General features: G+C 42.4%; 1 protein-coding gene across 7 annotated transcripts in view; it reads right to left on the reverse strand.

Annotated features, from left to right (window-relative positions):
- Positions 1-24,926, reverse strand: part of INPP4A (inositol polyphosphate-4-phosphatase type I A) — a 187,434-nt gene that overhangs the window by 5,541 nt on the left and 156,967 nt on the right. For all 7 annotated transcript variants that reach the window (XM_069757492.1, XM_069757495.1, XM_069757496.1 and 4 more), the window contains 4 exons: positions 20,980-21,120; positions 20,442-20,539; positions 18,131-18,243; positions 17,544-17,698 (listed from right to left, as the gene is read on the reverse strand). In XM_069757492.1, coding sequence (XP_069613593.1) covers positions 17,544-17,698; positions 18,131-18,243; positions 20,442-20,539; positions 20,980-21,120 — 507 coding nt within the window. The remainder of the gene's footprint in view (positions 1-17,543; positions 17,699-18,130; positions 18,244-20,441; positions 20,540-20,979; positions 21,121-24,926) is intronic.

The raw sequence follows: 24,926 nt of genomic DNA on the forward strand, positions 1-24,926 counted from the left end.
AATGAGGATGTCCGAGAACACATGCTAAGGTCATGGAATGTGCAGGGTAACATTTCCAGCAGCTGGTTTCTGGTGGAATAAAAACATGTGTCATTTATTAGATTTTGTGTTGAGATGTAAAGCATGACAGTATGTGGGCTATAGCAGCTGGGATTCCAGGAGAAAAGAAAAAAGGGTCAAATGATAGTTTTTGTGAAGGTGCAAACTTTGAGGTGTTCAGAAAAGATGGAAAACAAAACACTCTTTCTTTTAGGCATTGACAGAACAATTACAGAGAGAACATATAAAGGAGTTAAACCTCGGAGCACACCATGTCCCCTAAACTCATAAGTTTTGGGACCATGCCAGACCTTCAGAAAAAGTTGGAGCAAAGAATGAAGTAGCCCCAAAAAAGCATTGTATCCACATGTATGGCAGACCTACTAGAGTGAAACAATACATTATACTATTATACTATATCTGGTAACTAGCTGATTAAGGGCCTTGGCTCTTCTTCACCTTTTCTCTGGCTACTAAAAAGGATCCCAAATATCAGTTCCCAGATTGCTCCATACTGTAATACCTACAACCCCTATAAATGAGTTGTCCCATGATAGACAACCCATGGCATTCAGGTGATCACTGCTGGTCTCTGTTGGCATCCCGGCAAACACCAGGTTTGCCAGCCAAGCATTTCCTCTGCAGTGCCCTATGCAGAAGAAATAATATGTAATTCAAGGATGGCTCAAGTCGTCCAGATTGGGAGCTGCTCTTAGAGTATCACTTGTTATTCTGGTTAATAGAGGGAGCAGCTAACCTCCCTCTATTCCCAATAGGGCACACGGATTATTTAATATTACTACGTCTGAGCTTCAGTCTCCAGTAGGCGTACTTGCCCAAAATGACGCACGTCAGAACACGCATTCGCTCTATTGGCACCATTATAGTCTATGGGCCCATTGGCACATACCTCAGAATCCCGTTTTACGGAGAGTTCTGACATAAGCCCCAAAGAAATCACCGAACGGGTGCTTGAAAGCACCCCTATATAAGTAAAAAAAGATACACTAAAACGGAGCTGAAGCTTATGGTATGTACGGAACATATACAGCCATAGCATTGAATAATTTCCTTCAAACACATCACGTAGTAACCAACAGTAGACATGTCATTGAGCTGTAACACTTGACTAACTCATGACTAAGAACTACTTCTACACTTTCTCCTCTACCTAAAATAACAATGAATATATTGCATAAAATGGAAGTCAGACATCCGTATAAATAAATAGTACACAGCTGGAACAGCCAGCACATTCAAGCCTAGGTTTTACTCATTTACCAGGCCATATATAAACACAAAAACAATAAGAAATGTCCGTTTCTTAAACATATGAAGTACCACTTAATGCTACAAAATGGTTTGCATTCCGTAGATCAAAAAGAAGATTTTTTTTACAAAACAAGTCATGAGTGAGGGTATAAAATAGGTTAAGCCATCCAATATTCCTATTTATATATCTGTTGGTCAGGGTAAATGGTTTTTCCAGTTTTTATGTCTATTTGGTCCTCAAATGAATAGGGTTTTTATAGTAGTGAGGTGTATTGATCAGGCACACATCTCTTCTGCCAGGTTTCAAGGGCTTTGATGTATACAGAAAGTGCATGGATTGACTTAGGGACCTTATCAGCATAAAGTGGAAAAAAACATTTACAAGGTATTACATTTTTGTGGTCTTACTACCTTGTGAAGACAAATGGAAGGAAAATTTTGATTTCTATTTCTAAAAAGCAAGGATAAATCTAAACTGCTGTTAGAATTAAGGGAGATGTAGGATCCAATAATATAAATACAAATAACACAAGCTACAAATTCCAATTTGACCACAGGTATCAATTTACATCTATATAAATGCACAAATAAGATCATATCTGGTCCATTATGTGAAATAAAAGCTTATCAATAAAATAGGATGATGGGTATCCAACATAGTAAAATCTCAATCTTCTACGAACATGGAAGAATAGCAGAATAAAAAAAATAAAATGAAAACTTTATATTGGGCATTTTTCTATGCAAAGGCACTTTTCGGGGAGCAAACAATGGCTTTGGACATCCATGTCACTTCCAAATTGCACAGGTGCCCGAAGTAATGGGAAACATAGAAGGTGCAAGAGCTATATCGCAAGGCTATATGTATATAGACTATATAAACATGGAAGCACAACAGGCAGCAGGTGAGGAAGATTGGGTTTTTTTTGTGTTAAAAATGTTACATAAAAATATATATTTTCAAAGTGCATGCATCTTTAGAGTAGTCAAGCCTCAGATTGATCAGAACTGACCATGAAAGCAAGTGTGCAGCTATGACCATGCTGCCAATAGATGAAGCCTCAGATAGACCTGCATCTATGACTTGGCCATTGAGGAAGAGATGGGTAAATACCTTATATCTTATAAAGTATGTCGCGAAAGCAGCATGAATAGTACAAAATTCAATAGAATACTGAAGATTGGTACAAACGCTACATAGTGCCAATGTATGGTACTATAGGTACAAAGCAGCATCAAGGACATGAGGTAAGTAGTAAGCTGAACGTAAATACATATCTACAACAATGGTCTGCCCAATTCTTATGAGCTACCTCAAATTTAAAGTGTAAAATGAAAACAGTAAGGCATTAAATATAGGACATAGCTCAGTCAACAGTGTGACAAACTCCTACGATCCCATTAAGCTTTGTATTTCCAAGCATAAATACTTCTGCCTCTTCTTCATTTGCAACGAAATCTGGAAACTAAGTACGCAATGCTGAGGAACACCCAGACTATGAGCAAATTTGGGCTGAATGCTAACAATGGAATAGAGTAGAGGAGACTGGGATCCAGCCTAAAATCTCGGATCGGAACCAAGCCACTCAAGTTCTTCTGGGTGACTATTTCTCGAGTTCCAATGCTGCAAAGAGGATAATTTAGGATTGCAAATGAAAAAAACAAACAAACATGGCCCCTCGCCCAAAAAAAAAAAATGGAACATACAAAAAATTGGGGTAAATAGCAAACAAAAAAACAAAAAAAATGCATCAAAGGAGAGTCACAGAATATTGGAAACATACATTTAAAGATGATGTAAGAAAACCAAAAGTAGCAATGTGGAATCAAAAAAGAGAAAAGAGAGAATAAAAGAGAAATCATAAGAATGCATCATAGACAAGTGAAGCGAAAAAGAAAAAAAACTGGAAGACTTCCATGTTTGGTTCAGTGCAAAGAGCCACTTAGTCCATGCTGCCATGCATCATCATGCTGCTAAGCAGTGGCTTCTGAAATGCAAATAGACCATCAACAAACCAGTACAAGATTTGACCCTTTCAATCTCAGAGAAAGAAATGTTAAAGAGCAACCATCGTTTTAATTTTCATTTAACAAATTAACAGTAAATGTGGAAATAAGAAACGTTGTAAAATATTGTTTTACATAAATTTGCGTTCTTCTCCTGGACTGATTTTCAAATCTCATTTCAATGGTAAAAGATGTAAAATCTGTATTCAATGAAAACAGAGTTTCACATTACTGACTTAGGAGATTACAGTTGGTGTTTAGAAGATTCTATGGAGAGTGGAAAGGGAGGAGGAGAAGAAAGGCACTAGAGGCAAACAGACATTGTACTGTAAGTTTTCCTCTAAATCTAGGGGAAAAAAACAGAACTGCCATTTCAGGGGAACTTCCTGCAGGTTGTCTGTGTCAGCCTCTAGACCAGGGGCAGCGAACCTATGACATGTGTGCCAGAGGGGGCATGCGCGCCATCTCCTCAGGACTAGGACCGCCACCACTCTTCTCAGCCCCCTTGCCATGTCCCTCATCACTAGCACTATGGCCACTCTCCTGTGCACGTGTGCCATCCCATCAGGCCATCAATCTGCTCATGCGCTGAGGAGAGTTGTGGCGCTAGTGCCCACAGGTAGGATTGTGAAATATGAAATATGAAGAGACCATATCAGCACTGCAACTGGCAGAAGTGAGTAGTTACCGTATATACTCATATATAAGACGAGTTTTTCAGCACATTTTTTCATGCTGAAAACGTTCCCCTCGGCTTATACACGAGTCATTGTCCCAGAAGACGGCGGGGGAGGGGGAGCGGTGGAGCAGTGGGTCCCAAGGAGGCAGAAGCCGGCTGCTGCAGTTAAAGCCTGTGTTCGCTGCTAAAGATAAATTACTTTTATAGCGCGCAGTGTCAGCAGCAGTAGCCGGCTTCCAGCAGATGCCGGGCTATCACGGGTAACCGCGTATTAAGGTAAAGAATATTCACCTCTCTCCACTCCCATAGGCATATGGGAGTGGAGAGAGATGAATATTCATTACCTTAATGAGCGGGGACACGTGATTGTCTGGCCGCAGATGCTGCTGGCACAGGAACAAGATGCTGCGAGGGAGCGCAGAGAAGGTAAGTAGGATTCTTGTTTGTTTTTTTTAATGCTTTTCTCATGAGGGGTCATACATACAAGGATAGGGATGAGGAACCATGCAAACTAGGACAGGGATGAGGAGCCATGCCGACAAGGATGGAGATAAGGAGCCATGCCGACAAGGATGGGGATAAGGAGCCAGGCAGACAAGGATGGGGATAAGGAGCCATGCAGACAAGGATGGGGATAAGGAGCCATGCAGACAAGGATGGGGGATAAGGAGCCATTCATACAAGGATGGGGATGATGAGCCATGCAGACAAGGAAAGGGATGAGGAACCATGCAGACAAGGATGGGGGTAAGGAGCCATGCAGACAAGGATGGGGATAAGGAGCCATGCAGACAAGGATGGGGATAAGAAGCCATGCATACAAGGAAAGGGATGTGGAGCCATGCAGACAAGGGTGGGGATAAGGAGCCATGTAGACAAGGATGGGGATGAGGAACCATGCATACCATAATAGGGAATAGGGGACAATGCATAGCCTGCTTATACTCTAGTCATTAAATTTTCCCAGTTTTTCATAGCAAAATGAGGTGCCTCGGGTCGGCTTATACACGAGTATATACTTTTATATTTTTAATGTGGGGCACATTATACAGTATGGAGCATCACGTGGGGCCATTAAACAGTACGGAGCATCGTGTGGGGCCATTATACAGTATGGAGCATTGTGTGGGGCCATTATAAGAGTATGGAGCACTGTGTGGGGACATTATACAGTATAGAGTATTATGTGAGGCCATTATACTGTATGGAGCACTATGTGGGGCCATTTTATAATATGGAGCATTGTGTGGGGCCATAATACTGCATGGAGAACTATGTGGGGCCATTATACATTTATGGAGCACTGTGTGGGGTCATTATACAGTATGGAGCACTATGTGAGGCCATTATACAGTATGGAGCATTATGTGGGCACATTATACAGTATGAAACACTATGTGGAGCTATTATACAGTATGGAACATCATGTGGGGCCATTATACAGTATGGAGTATCGTGTGGGGCCACTATACAGTATGGAGCATCGTGTGGGGCCATTATACAGTATGGAGCATCGTGTGGGGCCATTATAAGAGTATGGAGCACTGTGTGGGGACATTATACAGTATAGAGCATTATGTGAGGCCATTATACTGTATGGAGCACTATGTGGGGCCCATTACACTTTATGCAGGACTATGTGGGGGCTATTACAATGTATGGAGGACTATGTGGAGCCAATATACTTTATGGAGATCTGTGTAGAGCCACTGTATTGTATGGAGGACGTTATGTGCCTGTTATACTGTATGGAGGGCTGTGTGGAGATTACAGTTGGAGAATCATACTTTGGGGGTCACCATTCTTTGTTATGGGGAACTGAGGGAGGTGGGTACAGTAGGGTCATCATACTGTGCGTGTGGAGTTCACTATGGGGATATCATACTGTGTTTGGGAGCACTTTTGTTTGCATCACACCTTATCTGCTGTAATCAAGGTTTTTTTATCCTTTGCTAATATATATATCTACTATATAATTGTCTAAGGGTCACTTCCGTCTGTCTGTCCTTCTGTCACGGATATTCATTGGTCGCGGCCTCTGTGTCATGGAAATCCAAGTCGCTGATTGGTCGCGGTAAAACAGCCACGACCAATCAGCGACGGGCACAGTCCGGCGGCAACATGGCCGCTCCTTCCTCCCCGCAGTCAGTGCCCCCTCCATACTCCCCTCCGGTCAGCGCTCACACAGGGTTAATGGCAGCGTTAACCGACCGCGCTATGCCGCGGTGTAACGCACTCAGTTAACGCTGCTATTAACCCTGTGTGACCAACGTTTTACTATTGATGCTGCCTATGCGGCATCAATAGTAAAAAGATCTAATGTTAAAAATAATAATAAAAAAAAAAAATCGTTATATACTCACCGTCCGTCGACCTCCCTCGGATCCACAACAGGCCTTTCCCGCTCGTGACGCTCCGGTAACCGGTCCATGCTGCGATCTCGCGAGATGATGACGTAGCGGTCTCGCGAGACCGCTACATCATCATCTCGCGAGACCGCAATGCACTCTTCAGATCGGAGCGTGCGAGGACTCAGCGTCGGTAACCGCTTCGCTTGGATCCAGGGGCTCCAGAAGGTGAGTATATAACTAATTTTTATTTTAATTCTTTTTTTTTTTTTTAACAGGGATATGATGCCCACATTGCTATATACTACGTGGCTGGGCAATATACTATGTCACTGGGCAATATACTACGTGGCTGGGCAATATACTACGTCACTGGGCAATATACCAGGGGTGTCAAACTGCATTCCTCGAGGGCTGCAAACAGGTCATGTTTTCAGGATTTCCTTGTACTGCGCAGGTGATAATTTAATCACCCACACAAATAATGAGTTGGTGATTAAATTATCACCTGTGCAGTACAAGGAAATCCTGAAAACATGACCTGTTTGCAGCCCTCGAGGAATGCAGTTTGACACCCCTGCAATATACTACACGGCTAGGCAATATACTACGTGGCTGTGCTATATACTACGTGGACATGCATATTCTAGAATACCTGATGCGTTAGAATCGGGCCAACATCTAGTATAAATGTATATATATATATACATATAGTAGGGTAGGGGTCCTAGAGTAGAGTAGGGGTCCTAGAACAGAGCCTTGAGGAACACCGACTGACAAGGGGCGAAGTGAGGAGGTGGTGTATGTATGTACATGTGTGTATATATATATATATATATATATTTACATACACATACATACACATATACATACATACATACATACATACACCACCTCCTCACTTCGCCCCTTGTCAGTCGGTGTTCCTCAAGGCTCTGTTCTAGGACCCCTACTCTTCTCCATCTATACTTTCGGCTTGGGACAGCTCATAGAATCCCACGGTATGCAGTACCATCTCTACGCTGATGACACGCAGATCTAGCTATCCGGACCTGACCTCACCTCCTTACTTACCAAAATCCCGCACTGTCTGTCTGCTATTTCAGCCTTCTTTTCTGCTCGCTTTCTACAACTGAACACCGACAAAACAGAATTCAACATCTTTCCCCCATCTCACTCTACCCCTCCACCAGACCTATCCATCAATGTCAATGGCTGCTCACTTTCCCCAGTCCAACACGCCCAGTGCCTCGGGGTGATCCTCGACTCTGCCCTCTCCTTCAAGCCACATATCCAAGCCCTTGCCTCCTCCTGCCGTCTCAAACTCAAAAATATTTCCCGGATCCGTGCTTTCCTTGACCGCGACACAGCAAAAACGCTAGTGCATGCCCTTATCATCTCCCGCCTCGACTACTGCAACCTCCTACTCTCTGGACTCCCCTCTAGCACTCTGGCACCGCTCCAATCCATCCTACACTCTGCTGCCCGACTAATCTACCTGTCTCCCCGCTATTCCCCAGCCTCTCCCCTATGTCAAGCCCTTCACTGGCTTCCTATCGCCCAGAGACTCCAGTTCAAAACCCTCACAATGACATACAAAGCCATCCACAACCTTTGTCCTCCATACATCTGTGACATGGTCTCCCGGTACCTACCTACACGCAACCTCCGATCCTCTCAAGACCGCCTTCTCTACTCCCCTCTCATCTCTTCTTCCCACAACCGCATCCAAGACTTCTCCCGTGCTTGCCCCATACTCTGGAACTCTCTACCCCAACACATCAGACTCTCGCCTACCATAGAAACCTTCAAAAAGAACCTGAAGACCCACCTCTTCCGACAAGCCTACAGCCTGCAGTGATCCTGAAGTTACTGAACCGCCGCGCAACCTGCCCTACCCTCTCCTAGTGTTTCATCACCCCTCCCCTGCAGACTGTGAGCCCTCGCGGGCAGGGTCCTCCCTCCTTATGTACCCGTGTGCCTGTTATCTGCTCATGTTTAATGTATTTGTCTATATTTGCCTCGTATTCACATGTAAAGCGCCATGGAATAAATGGCGCTATAAAAATGTATAATAATAATAATAATAATTTATATATATATATATATATATATATATATATATATATATATATGCTTTTTACTGCTGTTACCGTTACATAACTTATTATATTATGCCACTATAATTCCAAAAGTTAATCGTTTTAGTTGATAAGGAAAAAATTCCTCAATTGTAGACATTTTTTTTTAACAAATATCAAGGTTGGACTGTAACTTTCTGCAAGCTTTTAACTTTGGCCCTCTGTGTATTTGAGCTTAATATCCCAGCCTTAAAGAGTTTGTTCTCATCATGATAAAGGGTTACAATTGGAAAGAGGTTGTAAAAACAAACAACTTTGAAGTTTTACTTTTGATTAGAAATCCTCTCCATTCTCAAGAACAGACCTTCACTACAATTGGTGGCTAGTATCTTAGGCTTGGAGTGCAGCACTTACAAGCTCTTTGATACGGACTCTACAGCGTGCTAATATACAAGTTGTCTTTCTAATCTAAAACCTCAGTATTCAGGGCACTTTGCGAAAAATAAGTGGGTTTTGGATTGCAATTTGGGCACTCTGTCTCTAAAAGGTTCACAATCACTGCTCTAGACCCTCCCCTCCCCCATAGACACTTAAAAGCATCAGCAGGCATCTACTATCTCAGTAGTGTAAAAATCTGTCTTCACTGAAAACAGATTTTTCTCCTGAATTGACAGAGAAAGAAGCAATGGTTACTCTTTAAAGCTGTCAGAGGATGTTGTCTGAGAAAGTTGTATTCTGCTGTTAAAGATTTCTCATTACTATAAAAATGTTCTGATGACAAGACCTCAGGGAATTAACATTAATTGCTTGATGAAAATTTGGCTATGTGTATGCTATTCTGAGATAATATCTACCTTATAATAAACTGGAGATGATATAAAAGGCCAAATACATTACTATCAAATTCTAAACACCGTTTTGAAATTGTAGAACCAATGGAAATGAAAAGATCAAAAAAATAGTTCAAAAATAAAAAAGATTGCTTCTAACAAATGGTTATTTACTGGTTATGTACACAGACACACTGTATCCATCTCATAGGCAAAACTGTCCTATATACAAAACAGCCACTCTGTACACAGACGTACTAATAAAAATGACTGACGTAAAAACAGTAGTACATGACCTAATGTTCACCAATAGCTGGGTCTACATCTGCCTCCTACCATAGCAATAAAAGTTACCGTATTTTTCAGACTTTAAGACGCACTTTTCCCCCAAAAATGGGGGGGTGCATCTTATATTCCAAACGCAGGCTTACCAGGGGGTTGCGGCAGTGGTGTAGCAGCATTCCTTCCTCAGTGCTCCATTTTCCTGAGGCTGTGGGCATCAGGAAAATATCCGCCGAAGGCTGCGTTTGCGCAGATTGAGATCTCGGCAGCCCTCGGTCTCAGGAAAATGGCCACCGCAGGCCACGCGTACGCAGATTGAGATTTCAGCGGCCCTCGGCTACAGGAAAATGGCCGCCAAGAAACCAATGATGCACTCAGCTCTACTCACCATTGCAACCGGTCTGCAGGATCGCCACATTTCTGCAACGGTATTCTGAGGAAGGGACCCTGCTCCATGCAACGCACTCTACTCTGCCTCACCGCCTACACCGGACCTGCAGCATCGCACCGCTGGGATACCCCGGGACTGCAGCATTGCCCCACTTCTACCGCCGCCGGCTCCTGAGGAAGGGACCATGCCTCCCGTGACCCTTCTCTACCACCGCCAGCCCTCAGGTAAGATAGCTTAAATTTGCCTGATAAGATGGACCTCATCTTATAAAAATCTTTTTTGCTATTTTCCACCCCAAAATTTGGGGTGCGTCTTATAGTCCGGTGCTTCTTACAGTCTGAAAAATACGGTATATTATTAAAGCAACCCTTCATCGTGGAACCGAAAAGTGACTAACCCACTGCTTCTTTGGTTAAATTTGTTATTTGCTTCTCCTGCTTCCTAGATAGCTGCTGAATTGGTATCAGGAGGGCAGTAGTACCAGTAAGTCTAAATATCATCCCTGACTTTGATATCTGACAACACAGGAAAGTTAGTAGAAGTGTAGTTTAGACTTACCATTGCACTCTACAAACCACTGTGCCAGCCATCTTGGAAATATAAGGAACATTATAAGGTACATTACAAAATACAGTGACAAAATCACTGGCAAAGTACTGAAGGGAATATATGTTTTCACTGAGGCTATTAGCTTCAGTGATTGAAACCTGGAAGTTTGCTCCAGCACACTAAGTGCTGGGAGGGGTTTTTCGGCCATTTTAAGGGCTAGGTTTTTCAGTGAACAGCTGAAGAGCGGGTGGGAGACTGTTCACCATATCTCCTCCCCAGGGTGGGGTTTAGAAGGTAAATAGTCAGCCTTCCGATACGCCTTTTAACGGCGGCAGTTAAGGGTACTTACGCCTCAGCTCCGCTTTTTAATGACGCTGAGAAATAAGTGTATAGCGCCCCCCCAGAGTCAGAATTTCTCCAGGGTCTCGGCTACCTGGGGTAGCTGAGACCCCAGAGAACATAATTTGGGTCGGTTTTTATCGACCCCAGTGTTGCTATCGCCGTTATTAACAGTATAATGATGACCTAAAAAAAAAAAATTTAAAAAAATGAAGTCAGATTTCCCATTTAATTTCTGCCTCCTCTGATGTGATCGCTCATCAGAGAGAAATGGGGTCCCCCGATCCATCCCCCCGAGGCTGCTGGCGTCTTCTTCTGGGAAGAAAATGGCGGGCGCATGTGCAATGCGCCCGAGATCTACCGGCCGACACCTGGCAACAATAGGAAATTATTCCTATTGGTTTATTTTGATCACTGTGATAGACCCTAATAAAAAATAGTAAATAAATCCCCCTTTATCACCCCCTTAGTTAGGGAAAAATAATAAAAAAAAATATAGATTTATTTCCATTTTCCATTAGGGTTAGAGTTGGGCTAAAGTTAGGGTTAGGGTAGGGCTAAAGCTAGGGTTGGGCTAGGGTTGTGGCTATGGTTGGGATTACGGTTAGGATTGGGATTAGGGGTGTGTTAGGGTTAGGCTAGTGGTTCGGGTTATGGTTGGGATTAGGGTTAGGGGTGTGTTGGGGTTATGGTTGGAGTTAGAATTGGGTGGGGTTCCACTGTTTAAGTACATCAGTGGGTCTCCAAATATGACATGGAACCACAAATGATTCCAGGCAATTTGGCATTCAAAAAGTCAAACGGTGCTCCCTCCCTTCTAAGCCCTGCCAAGCGCACAGTGGCTTTCCTCCACTTACAGCAGGGGTGTCAAACTGCATTCCTCGAGGGCTGCAAACAGGTCATGTTTTCAGGATTTCGTTGTACTGCACAGGTGACAATTTAATCACCAACTCATTATTTGTGTAGGTGATTAAATTATCACCTGTGCAGTACAAGGAAATCCTGAAAACATGACCTGTTTGCAGCCCTCGAGGAATGCAGTTTGACACCCCTGACTTACAGGGTATCGGAGTACTCAAAAGAAATTGTACAACAAAGTTTGGGGTCCATTTTATCCTGATACTCTTGTGAAAATAAAAAAAATTGGTTCCAAAGTAAATTTTTTGTGAAAAAAGCAAAATGTTCATTTTTTCCTTCCACAGTGCTTTAGTTCTCGTGAAGTACCTGAAGGGTTAATAAACTTCCCTAGCAACCCCCACATGTACTTATGCTAGCTAACAGATGTAAATCATTCAGCTGCGGCAAGAAAAACTAAATCTCCGAGCACTAAAAAATACTCGGAGGACCCCAGAGGATGCACGGGAAATCTCGAGAAACGAGTATATTCGCTCATCACTAGTGCTGATGTAAAGTAGACACGTAGGAAATGTTATTAACTATTTTGTGTGACACTACTCTCTGATTTTAGGGTACAAAAATTAAAAAAAAGTTTGAAAATTGCAATATTTTCTAAATTTCTGCCAAATTTCAATTTTTGTTCATAAATAAGCGCAAGTTATAGCGAAGAAATGTTACCACTAACATGAAGTACAATACGTCACGAAAAAACATTCTCAGAATCAGTGGGATATGTTGGAGCGTTCCAGAGTTAGAACCTCAAAGTGACAGTGGTCAGAATTGTAAAAATTGGCTCGGTCATTAAGTACCACATTGGCTCTGTCACTAAGGCTAGGGTCACATTGCGTTAGGGCAGCATAGCGCTATGGACTGCGCTAACGCAATGTCCCAAAAGGGATCGCGTTTGCCGATCCCGCTAGCGCAGATCACTCAAATGACGGCACATCTATAGCGCACGCCCAATGTGGGCGTGCGCTAGTGATGCGTTCGCCATTACAATCAATGGCGGCGTTAACGGACTACGTTACACCGCGTTATGCCGCGGTGTAACGTAGTCCGTTAAACGTACCGCCATAAAGCAGTGTGACCCTAGCCTTATAGAGGTTAAACCATACTGAACCTTGTTGTTGTATCCAAAGTGGGCATATGGACTGTGCTATATTTTATCTTTTGCTTTCCCGTTATGCCAGAAAGGCCATGTTTATTTTGTGGAACCTGCAGTGGGTTATGCTGCATATAATCCAGCAGAAGAAAGGTGCCTGTGTCTGCCTCTCTGAGCAGCCGAGTGTGCCAATCTTCCACAATACATAGTCACTATTCAGTGCCAGGGTGGAGGGTCACTTTAAATCATAAAGCACAAAAACACAAGTCTAATCCAGTTTCTAACTGCAAGATAGATATAGACAATATACTCCTCAGTCTCATTATTCTACTTACGATCCCACTACAAAAAACACTATACATTTCTGTTAAATATTCCAACTATTACTTAAGCCTTGTGCACAACTTTTACGCTGAGACAACTGAAAATCCCACCACTTCACTAACAAAGGAGTTACCAACTTATCTTTATTTTAAAAGATGTGTTGGGGACAGGATTGCCGTAAGTGGAATTTTGAGTTCTACAAATCGAAGGCTGGGGAATTGGATCACCTCTTACCCCCCATTGTGAACAGGTAACTGAATCAAGTTGAAGAGCAGACATAGAATTCTAGTTTACAGAATCCATGGATATGTCCATGATCAGGGAGCCTATTCACATCTGGGGGTAAAATTGCAAACATTTTGGTAGCGGGCAATCCACAGGAGCTCAATATCTCTCTGAATTATGGATATATCATTTCATGTGTGGTAAAGTATAGAACACTTAAAGGATGTTCAGTGCGATGAGGGCCAAACTGATTCTCTAAGAGGTTTCTGGGGGAAAATATGACCCAGATCAGAAATAAGGGCTAAAACTGAATTTGAATCGAATTTCATCAGCCGCCCCTCTGTAGAGGGAGGAGTACGGGGTGTTGGGAAGACCTTTTATCACGTCATCTAAGGAATATCCTGGTCAGACACAGAGAAGGGCAACGAGTATTGCAGATCTGTTCTTATTTCCTGACGCTTCTCCTCCACCAGAAGTTCTCACGGATCCAATTTATTAGACGCATCTGTATTTTATCCCTAATATTTTGCAGTGTTTTAACATATGTACGGTATATCTTTTTGTATTTTCACTTTTTTTTACCACAGTACTTCTTTTTTATATTAAATCTAAAATGTTATCTGTTTTTCCCTTGTTGCTCTAACATCCCCACAAACTCGAGGAGAGAAAAAATAGCTAGGTGGTGTTACCTTGTAGCCAGAGCTTGGGAAAGTGTTGTGAATTCTGTGGTCGAGCTCCCTCCTGTGGTCATGAGTGGTACTTCGGCTGGTTCTGTCTATGAGCTTCCTTTGGTGGATGTGAGTGGGGCTGCGGCTTCTGAGTTTCCTTCCTCAGGTGACGAGGTTAAGTCTTAGGTGCTGCTCTATTTAACTCCACCTAGTTCTTGTTCCTTGCCTCCAGTCAATGTTCCAGTATTGGTCTTGCTCTCTCCTGGATCGTCTTGTGGCCTGTCTGCCCTGCATAAGCTAAGTTCTGCTTGTGTTACTTTTTGTTTGCTATTTTTTCTGTCCAGCTTGCTATATTGGTTTTTCTTGCTTGCTGGAAGCTCTGGGACGCAGAGGGAGCACCTCCGTACCGTTAGTCGGTGCGGAGGGTCTTTTTGCGCCCTCTGCGTGGTTGTTTGTAGGTTTTTGTGCTGATTGCAAAGCTATCTTTCCTATCCTCGGTCTATTCAGTAAGTCGGGCCTCACTTTGCTAAAATCTATTTCATCTCTGTGTTTGTATTTTCATCTTTACTCACAGTCATTATATGTGGGGGGCTGCCTTTTCCTTTGGGGAATTTCTCTGAGGCAAGGTAGGCTTATTTTTCTATCTTCAGGGCTAGCTAGTTTCTCAGGCTGTGCCCGAGGCGCCTAGGTCTGGTCAGGAGCGCTCCACGGCTACCTCTAGTGTGGTGTGATAGGATTAGGGATTGCGGTCAGCAGAGTTCCCACGTCTCAGAGCTCGTCCTATGTTATTAGTAACTATCAGGTCACTTTGTGTGCTCTTAACCACCAGGTCCATTGTGTTTCTGAACCACCTGTTCATAACAGGAAAGCTGCGTGTGCCAGTGTAGCAGTGTGCTGCCCAGTGCAGGCACCTTTCTGGCCTGGTGGAACGGCAAATGGTGGCAGTGTAAAGTGTGGCATGGATGTGGGGACAGTCTGTGGCGTGCGCTTAGCTAATTGTTGGCCTATCACAATAAGTGAACGTTGGATGAGTGGGAAGCAGAGTCACATTCTAGGTACGTGTGTCGTGAGCAAGTTGGAGGCAGCAGTAGTGGTGTTCGTGACAATATTTTAGTACCGTACTTACTAATATATACTGTAAGTATTACAGGTTCTCTTTTTGGATATAAAAGTGCCAGTCTACTCAAAGATTGTACAGTTGTCCTATTCTCAAAATGGCTGCTGTTGGAGGGTCATGTGACCAGACCTGTCCACCATCCTCTTCCAATTGAAAACCGGCTTTCCCATGTTCAGTGTTTTTCAATTGGAGGAAGCCTGAACATCAGGTCTGCAGACTTAAAACATGGGTACAATAGGTCTTTCTGAAAAAGGCCTAACTTTGTAAACACGTCTTATTGCCTGTACGATGGTACAAGAGCTGCGTTCACAGTTCTTCTGGTTGTCACAAGAAATAGTTTACAATGAAATTACTGTATATGGCTGGTGGACCAAAACAACTGATAGAAGTGGAACGAGTGGAAAGTATATTTTATGCAGTGATAAAATTTGCAAGTCGTAGATATGAAGCCTTCAGAATGATGAATGCAGCTGTATTAGCATTGGTATTAAACATTTCTGTCGATTAATTCTAGATGCAAGACGATTCCCTGAAGAGGAACTTTTAAATTCAGTTTTGCTGGTGTCCGAGATGCTGTTATTTGCGCCAAACTTGGCAAAATTTCACACAATATCCAAGAAATGTGACCCCTCTTTGCCTCTGTCACCTTTTTAATGCCATAGAGTGAGTTTGTGACCGTTTTGTGCAACTGTTTTAGCTATTCATAAATCTGCCTTACAGCTCATTTTCATAGCTATCCACACCCAGATTAAGCTACTTTGTGGTATAAAATATAAAAAAAAGTCTCAAGATATTCTATTGAAACCATACTTCGCTTTGTACGCATGCTAAGGCAGGAATTTTGAGCTTCTGCCTCCTGAGCTGCACTCTTCTCAGTGGTCTTTTTAGCAATCGGTGTGAGTCTCAGAACTCGGACCTTCACCGATCTGCAGGGAATTGAAGGGCCCAAACAATACAACATTAGTTTCATAAACTTACTCTTAAAACAACATTAACCAATTCATCTACTTTACAGTATATGCTGTTTTCACGCAGTGGTATGTAAATAGCCTCATATAACGTCGGAAGTTCTAACGTTAACTTAGGAGAATTGGATAAATGTTTATGCTCCAGTACAGAAAAGAAAGTGAATAAATCTGTCATATGCTCAAGTTTTAGAAAATAGAAAGGGTCAAAAAAAGGATAAAAGGGGATGAAGAATTTGCATGTAGCAAAAACATTTGATAGACATGTATGGAGGGAACAAGACTGAGAAGCTTTCTACACTACATGGGGAAAGAGGTTGCAAAATTGGAATCTGTTAGCTGGATTCTCACACCTCAAACTACTTACGGTATATGCGCATGTAGCTCTTTCAAAGAGAAGCTCAGCAATACCCCTACATGACCAGTCTGCTTCTCCATTATTGTGAAATTAGCGTTTGATTTGATATGCAAAATGAGGTTGTATATTTGAAGCCTCTGTCACTCCAGCTCTATTCTTCACCCAATGTCACCTCTACCTGCTTGACTGACAGTTAATCTGAAGTCAAACAGCATAGAGGCTGTCCGACAAGCAGGAGGATGCGGTGCTGGGCAGGGAATAGATCTGGAGTGACAGAGGCTTCAGATCTACTTATAGCTCATTGGCCTCATTTGCATATAAAGTCAAATGATGATTTCTCCGTAACGGAGGAACGCAATAACCATGTAATGGTATGGCTGGACTTGTCTTTGAAAGAGCTACATGCACATATAAATAGTTTATGGTGGGAAGTTCTTCTGACAGATTCCCTTTAAGCTTTATGTGGTAAGTGGTGCGCAGGGGTTAAATGCCAAGGCAATGTTTTAATGAGAACACTGAAAGGATATAAATCACAACTTCTCTTTTATTCCACAGTAACATCCCTGCTGCTGCTGCACACAGAACATAAGTGCGGATATACTGTACAAACAAGGCGAGATGGAGGGGTAGGAACAGTCATGACAACCAACCACACAGCCTCGGTGACCTGACAAGTAAAAGCTGGTATATGTCTAGAGCCGATGTGGGTACCCGACACCTTCCAGCCGTATAACAAAAGCAACAGGTGACCCAATCCTTCTCTAGACGATATGACTAGCAAACCAGGGCAACCTGCAGATGCATTCCCAGGAACCACAGTTTTCTGACCATAAAAACCCAGTGATCAGGTCTCCAATTAATTTAAGTGCAGAAAAAGAGAATTTTTTTTGTCATTATTACTACATTAAAACTTTCATCTTTATTTCATAATAAACTATATATAACGTTTAGAGCTTTGCTTCTTTCTGACCCAGTTACCTGGATTTTTTCTGGGAAGTACACATCTGTAGCTCACCTGGTTGCTGTAGTGAGGGCAAATAAAGCCATTGAGCAAGCGAGATTTTGCTTACCTTCGCATGCACTCCAGAGCTTGTGTAAAAACCTGTGGCGCCATTCCATGCTCATGTTGTAGAATCAAGCATTGCTCCAACGTCACTGACATGGCTGTACGGTCCTTGGCACTCTTACAGCTTGTAAATCGAACACCATTTAGTCGTCTACATATCTAAGAAAGTGGGAGAACTCACGTGACATAACAGAAGAAAATCGCCTTCCAAAAATACTTTCCAAAATGATGACGTAGCACTGTTGGAAAACTACAAAACAGAACAATGTGGAGGAACTGCCCGGAATGGATATATTCCTTTTTACTGGGGTGCTCCAAGGCACATATCCATACAATGTATCAAGAGCTATGGATCCACATGGAAAATGCTTTACGTGCATAGTACTCTATCTTGAATCAAAAAAATTCTAATAACTTCAACATATTCTTAAAGATTTGTATAATGGAGTCAGAATAATATTATTGTGAAATGATGTAAATAGTTAACTCATTGCTTTATATATTATATCATGGACATACACGGATTTACACAGTTTGTATACAGAATATCCAGTGCTATCTCACTAATAATGAACTAGTAAAATTGCCTACCTCAGCAGCTTGCCATAGGATGTCAACATTTTTGTTCTTCCTTGCATTGACATTCTGTCCAAGGAACCGAAGCAGCTCGGGGAGACATGTTTGACTCCGAGACCGTGGGAGACCTAAAATAAACAAATAATCAAAGCAAATCTAAAAAAGTAACATTAATCTATATATTAACCATTTCCATAGCATTGTGTTACTGCTGGACCATATTCCATATACATACAATTCCATCTCCCGTATTCATGTATATTCCTATGGAAAGTGGCATCAAGGCAGGAGTGGCACCGTGCTGAATGCAGGCTGTAGGCCCGTATCAGATATTCTACACTAATGATAATGTAGGGTCACCTTAGGGTTATATATTTATAAGAAAATAAAACTACACAGATTACATATTCATACAAGTGCACAATGGACTGAACCCAAAAGCACCAATTCACATAGGCAACTTTCCACGTGAACGGTGCACTAAGTGTAAAAGATTGCAGTGTGCCCTATAGGGATGATTGTATGAAAAAGGACAAAGCCAATTCACAAGGCAGATGTAGTTAAAGAGGATCTCTCCCCAAATTTTTCAAGTTGAACTGGACACAGAATGCAATATTAACTGTAGAGCAGAATTTTTTTTTATTATTTCACCTCTATGTTGTGGAAACATTAGCAATTAAAGTATCAAAGTATTTAGCACCTAATGAGTTAACCAAGTTGGTGTTATCAAATAGATTTCACTGGGGGCGGGTACTTTCTCTTGCAATATGATGCTGACCAATCATAAGCAAGTAAAAACATGCAAGGGAAAGAAGAACTTGCCTCACAGCAACTTAAAGGGACACTGTCACCTGAATTTGGAGGGAACAATCTTCAGCCATGGAGGCGGGGTTTTTGGGTGTTTGATTCACACTTTCCTTACCCGCCGGCTGCATGCTGGCTGCAATATTGGATTGAAGTTCATTCTCTGTCCTCCATAGTACACGCCTGCGCAATGCAAGATTGCCTTGTGCAGGCGTGTACTACGGAGGACAGAGAATGAACTTCAAGCCAATATTGCAGCCAGCATGCAGCCAGCGGGTAAGGAAAGGGTGAATCAAAAACCCCAAAACCCCGCCTCCATGGCTGAAGATTGTTCCCTCCAAATTCAGGTGACAGTGTCCCTTTAAGCTTCTCAGTGAGTGAATGTAATGATACAGCTCTGACTCCTGCATGAGTCAGTGGTGGGAGGGGCAGTGCAGCTGAGTTTAGTTGTGTCAAGTTGCAAACCCTTATATCAACTCTCCTGATTACTGTGTCTGAGAGCAATCATGGCTTATTTCAGAGTAACTTGTACTCCCTCTGCAGTGAGATCAGAGATGTAATTACATCTCACACAGAAACAATCTGCTCGGATCTCACTGCAGAGCAATTACAAGTTGAGCACAACAGCCATTAGCGTGATTACAGACACAGCTACGGGCAGGTATTGTAGGATGAGGGATAGTGTAGTCAAGCTGACCGTGCTATGAGAGGATGAACGCAGATAGAAGGGTTTGTAATGTGACACAGGTAAGCTCAGCTATGCTGTCCCTTCCCTACAGGGACCTTATCTGAAAGGTATTAGTTATTCATGCCTTCTAATCATGCAGGAAGTTTCAGGGCTGTCTGCTATAGTGGGGACATGTTCTGCTTTCCTGCTGCGTACTTATGATTGGTCAGCAACATACAGGAAAAAGAAATACACGCCAGTGAAAACTATCTGGTAAAGTCTACTTGGTCTTAAAAAAAACTCAATAGGTGCGTGACTGCTAAGATCTCGGCAAGGGAGAGGCGCAATAATAAATAAATTTAAAAAAGTTTTATCCCACTTTGCAGTCAATATTACATGGTGTGTCCAGTTCAACATGAAAAATTGTGGTGAAAGATCCTCCTTAACCAAACGAAAAGAAATACACTGAACATGTGTTACAGACTTGACCATGTTAACACATTCGTAGATTTGCTGCCGATTTGTAGTGTGAATTATGCATCAAAAATCTGCAGTAATTTACTGTACAATACAAGTGAACGGGATTTGCAAAACTGAGATAATGCTGCAGATTTCTACAATTCTAGAATGCTAACTCACTGCTAGTCTGGATTTTCACAGTGGATATTGCTTTTTAATACAGTAGGGCGAATCCAAATTGATCTTTGTACCGGATTTGAGCCCAAATTTCCAGTGGAAATTTTTCACATTGTGTGAACATAGCCTTACAGGGAAATACAAGAATTAACTAAAATTAGTACATTCACATATTGTTTCTTATTTGCCATAAATTACAATAATTCAATAGAAACTTACAGTCTTCCGGTAAGACTTCCTTGAACTGTTCATAGTAAGAATTAAGTCGTACCAAGCTTTCAATGTTTATAACTTCCTGCAGCGATGTATCTCCAAATCTTGGTTCATAAAAAACCAACATATGCAAAATATTATAGTGCTTGTCAAACTATATACTTAAAAACAGCACACAAGTCATATGTACAGCTAATCATTGGTGTATACCATAGTAAAAGTTAGAAGACAATAGTACGGTAATAGATATAGAACTGGTCTACAATCCCAAGCAGAGGACTACAAATGGCTGCCCACACATTTCTGTCATGACTTCTCATTTGGATACAGAAAAAAACAAAAACAGCACATCTTCCTGACACTCCAGCAACAAGGTTCGTACAGGCTGCATATAGCACATGCCTACCCATACAGCTTGGGCAACCACAGTCATCTAAGAATGACATAAAATATTAACCACACTCTCAAAAATACTCTATAATAGAAAAAAAAAACACAAAAGAAACACTTCTATCCATCCATCCATACACGTGATCATGCTTACTTTTCTGCCAGTGTCTGCTGTTCATTGATCCCAACGTTAAATAAGACTGGCTGAACCCTTAGCAGCATCCCACTTTGAATCTCGCGAGGAAGGGCATCAAACAAGGCGCTCGGCAATGGGATGCGAACATTAAATCCATCACTTGAAAAATACATAACATATCACACATAAAAAAAAAAACACTTTGCTATTCTGTTCTCTAAAAATGTTTATTGTGCATATACGGTATTTAAAACGGCAGTAGGTTTAGATGTTCATTAAGAATCAACAGAATCTACAAGGATCAGTAACAAAATGGATTGGTCATCAATCTATATAATCGTCTAAGGGGTACTTCCGTCTGTCTGTGTCTGTCTGTTACGGAAATCCTGGGTCACTGATTGGCACAGGCACAGTCCGGCCATGAATTGCCCCCTCCCTACTCCCCTCCAGTCAGTGCCCCCTGCGTGCTTCACTGCTGACACATGACCCGCACATGGTGCACCAGGTTATAATGGGGAGGAAGCAGCGAGCGCTCACAATGCAGGACACGGAAATACAACGGGGAGATCACAGCGGCCGCCATCATCTGACCTGTGCCCGGGGCTCCGCACACTCCCGGGAGCAGCCACGATGTCATCCGCCAGTAGCGGCCTCCGTGCCGGACTACAGGAAGGGCGGACTATCACCCGCACGTGAACAGCTCTTCGGAGCCAGCCCATGTGCCGGCACTGTGAAGTCCTGCAGGGCGCCCCGTGCGAGCCACACTCCCGGCCGGGCCCTCGGCTTCTACGTCATCTACACACGTGTCCTGTTATTGTTATGCGCGGACCGTGTGCTGCTCCTAAACTGCCAGAGATGGCGCCTCCGCTGCTCTCACCACCGCCCGTACATCTGCTCCTCTGATGGACGGACGGGCCGGGGACGGTCTCCAGAAAGCTGCCGCCACGGCCCCCCTCCATAATCCCCTCCAGTGTTATATACGTCGCTGTGCTATATCCTGCGCGGGCTGTGCTATATCCTGCCTGGGCTGTGCTATATCCTGCGTGGGCTGTGCTATATACTACTATACATATTCTAGAATGCCTGTTGCATTAGAATTGGGCCACCATCTAGTATAGTATATCCTTTAAAAACTGAATCCATGATACCAGTATATTCAGAGCTTTAGAGAGTGAACATCCAACGTTGAACTCTAGTTTGTTTATTTTTTTTATCTAAACAGGTAAAAACTTCTTCCACGTCTGTTTCCTTGATATATCTTTATAGCAGTTGGAGGTCCGTTTTTCTGATACAGAGCTCAAAATTCAATAGAATTACAAGAATTTAAAAATGATGGGCAGCAAGAATCAGAGTCATCATTTCAGGAAGGAATGTTTTATTCAGAAATACTGTGTTATTTGAGAGAAATCATACACTTAACATCCACATTGGGACCATGCCACCCGAGTGACTGGTCCAAGAGGCTAGCCTCCTGACAGAGAGACCGGTCACTCAAAGAAGAGCCAGGCAGGCTGAATTCTCCAGCCATGTGGACTAGTCACCTAAGCGGCATGGTCCTTGGCCAGCTGATAAACCCACGTTTTCTCTAAAACGTCACAGTGCAACAGAGTGAAACATAGTCGCCTAAAACGACAGAGCCAGTGTCACGATTCCACCACTCATTGTGTCTTTGACGCAGTGAGTGACAGTTTAGCTGTCCAATCTGGGGAATGTGGCGTGCTTTAAATGACATGTTAATTACTAGCAGCCACCACTAGATGGCACACAGGAGCTTTTTGCATACTATTTTTACATTGAATGGCACAGCAGTGAGTAAGCTTCTTAGCTCCCTCTAGTGTACGTTGCAGGCAGTCAGCATCTTTACATTAATATCTATGCTGAAGGTCCCAAGCTTTGCATCAGCAAAACCGAGCTCTGATAATTATAAGGATATATTAGGAAATTAACCAGCACATCATTCTGAACCTAACAATGGCATGGTGTTAAAGTTTTGATTTACTATCAAATATTGTAAAAAAAAAAAAAATTCACAGAAAACACTAAGATGTTTTTATTTAAGAATCACTGATATGTGTTAGATTATGGGTTTGGTGTATCAAATTAGCTATGGACATAAATCATTTTTCTATGAATTCATAAGCAACAACTAAAGCATTAAACTTGACCATGATTAAGTAGAAGAATGTGGAAAATGTAATTATAAATATGCTTTACTGCAAATCCTCTAGTAATTTCATGGATAACAATGATTATATATGAGCTTACTACTATACAGGTCCTTCTCAAAAAATTAGCATATAGTGTTAAATTTCATTATTTACCATAATGTAATGATTACAATTAAACTTTCATATATTAGATTCATTATCCACCAACTAAAATTTGTCAGGTCTTTTATTGTTTTAATACTGATGATTTTGGCATACAACTCCTGATAACCCAAAAAACCTGTCTCAATAAATTAGCATATTTCACCCATCCAATCAAATAAAAGTGTTTTTTAATAACAAACAAAAAACCATCAAATAATAATGTTCAGTTATGCACTCAATACTTGGTCGGGAATCCTTTGGCAGAAATGACTGCTTCAATGCGGCGTGGCATGGAGGCAATCAGCCTGTGACACTGCTGAGATGTTATGGAGGCCCAGGATGCTTCAATAGCGGCCTTAAGCTCATCCAGAGTGTTGGGTCTTGCGTCTCTCAACTTTCTCTTCACAATATCCCACAGATTCTCTATGGGGTTCAGGTCAGGAGAGTTGGCAGGCCAATTGAGCACAGTAATACCATGGTCAGTAAACCATTTACCAGTGGTTTTGGCACTGTGAGCAGGTGCCAGGTCGTGCTGAAAAATGAAATCTTCATCTCCATAAAGCATTTCAGCCGATGGAAGCATGAAGTGCTCCAAAATCTCCTGATAGCTAGCTGCATTGACCCTGCCCTTGATGAAACACAGTGGACCAACACCAGCAGCTGACATGGCACCCCACACCATCACTGACTGTGGGTACTTGACACTGGACTTCAGGCATTTTGGCATTTCCTTCTCCCCAGTCTTCCTCCAGACTCTGGCACCTTGATTTCCGAATGACATGCAAAATTTGCTTTCATCAGAAAAAAGTACTTGGGACCACTTAGCAACAGTCCAGTGCTGCTTCTCTGTAGCCCAGGTCAGGCGCCTCTGCCGCTGTTTATGGTTCAAAAGTGGCTTTACCTGGGGAATGCGGCACCTGTAGCCCATTTCCTGCACACGCCTGTGCACGGTGGCTCTGGATGTTTCCACACCAGACTCAGTCCACTGCTTCCTCAGGTTCCCCAAGGTCTGGAATCGGTCCTTCTCCACAATCTTCCTCAGGGTCCGGTCTCCTCTTCTCGTTGTACAGCGTTTTCTGCCACATTGTTTCCTTCCAACAGACTTACCATTGAGGTGCCTTGATACAGCACTCTGGGAACAGCCTATTTGTTGAGAAATCTCTTTCTGGGTCTTACCCTCTTGCTTGAGGGTGTCAATGATGGCCTTCTTGACATCTGTCAGGTCGCTAGTCTTACCCATGATGGGGGTTTTGAGTAATGAACCAGGCAGGGAGTTTATAAAAGCCTCAGGTATCATTTGCATGTGTTTAGAGTTAATTAGTTGATTCAGAAGATTAGGGTAATAGGTCGTTTAGAGAACCTTTTCTTGATATGCTAATTTATTGAGACAGGTTTTTTGGGTTAATCAGGAGTTGTATGCCAAAATCATCAGTATTAAAACAATAAAAGACCTGACAAATTTCAGTTGGTGGATAATGAATCTATAATATATGAAAGTTTAATTGTAATCATTACATTATGGTAAATAATGAAATTTAACACTATATGCTAATTTTTTGAGAAGGACCTGTACATTTGACATTGGTTAAGTACAATAATTGTTTTTCTTGGCCCTTACATTTTCTTAATTGACATTATTACTGAGTTTCGACT

This window comes from Ranitomeya imitator, chromosome 3 (genome assembly GCF_032444005.1).
Source record: "Ranitomeya imitator isolate aRanImi1 chromosome 3, aRanImi1.pri, whole genome shotgun sequence".
Lineage (NCBI taxonomy): Eukaryota > Metazoa > Chordata > Amphibia > Anura > Dendrobatidae > Ranitomeya > Ranitomeya imitator.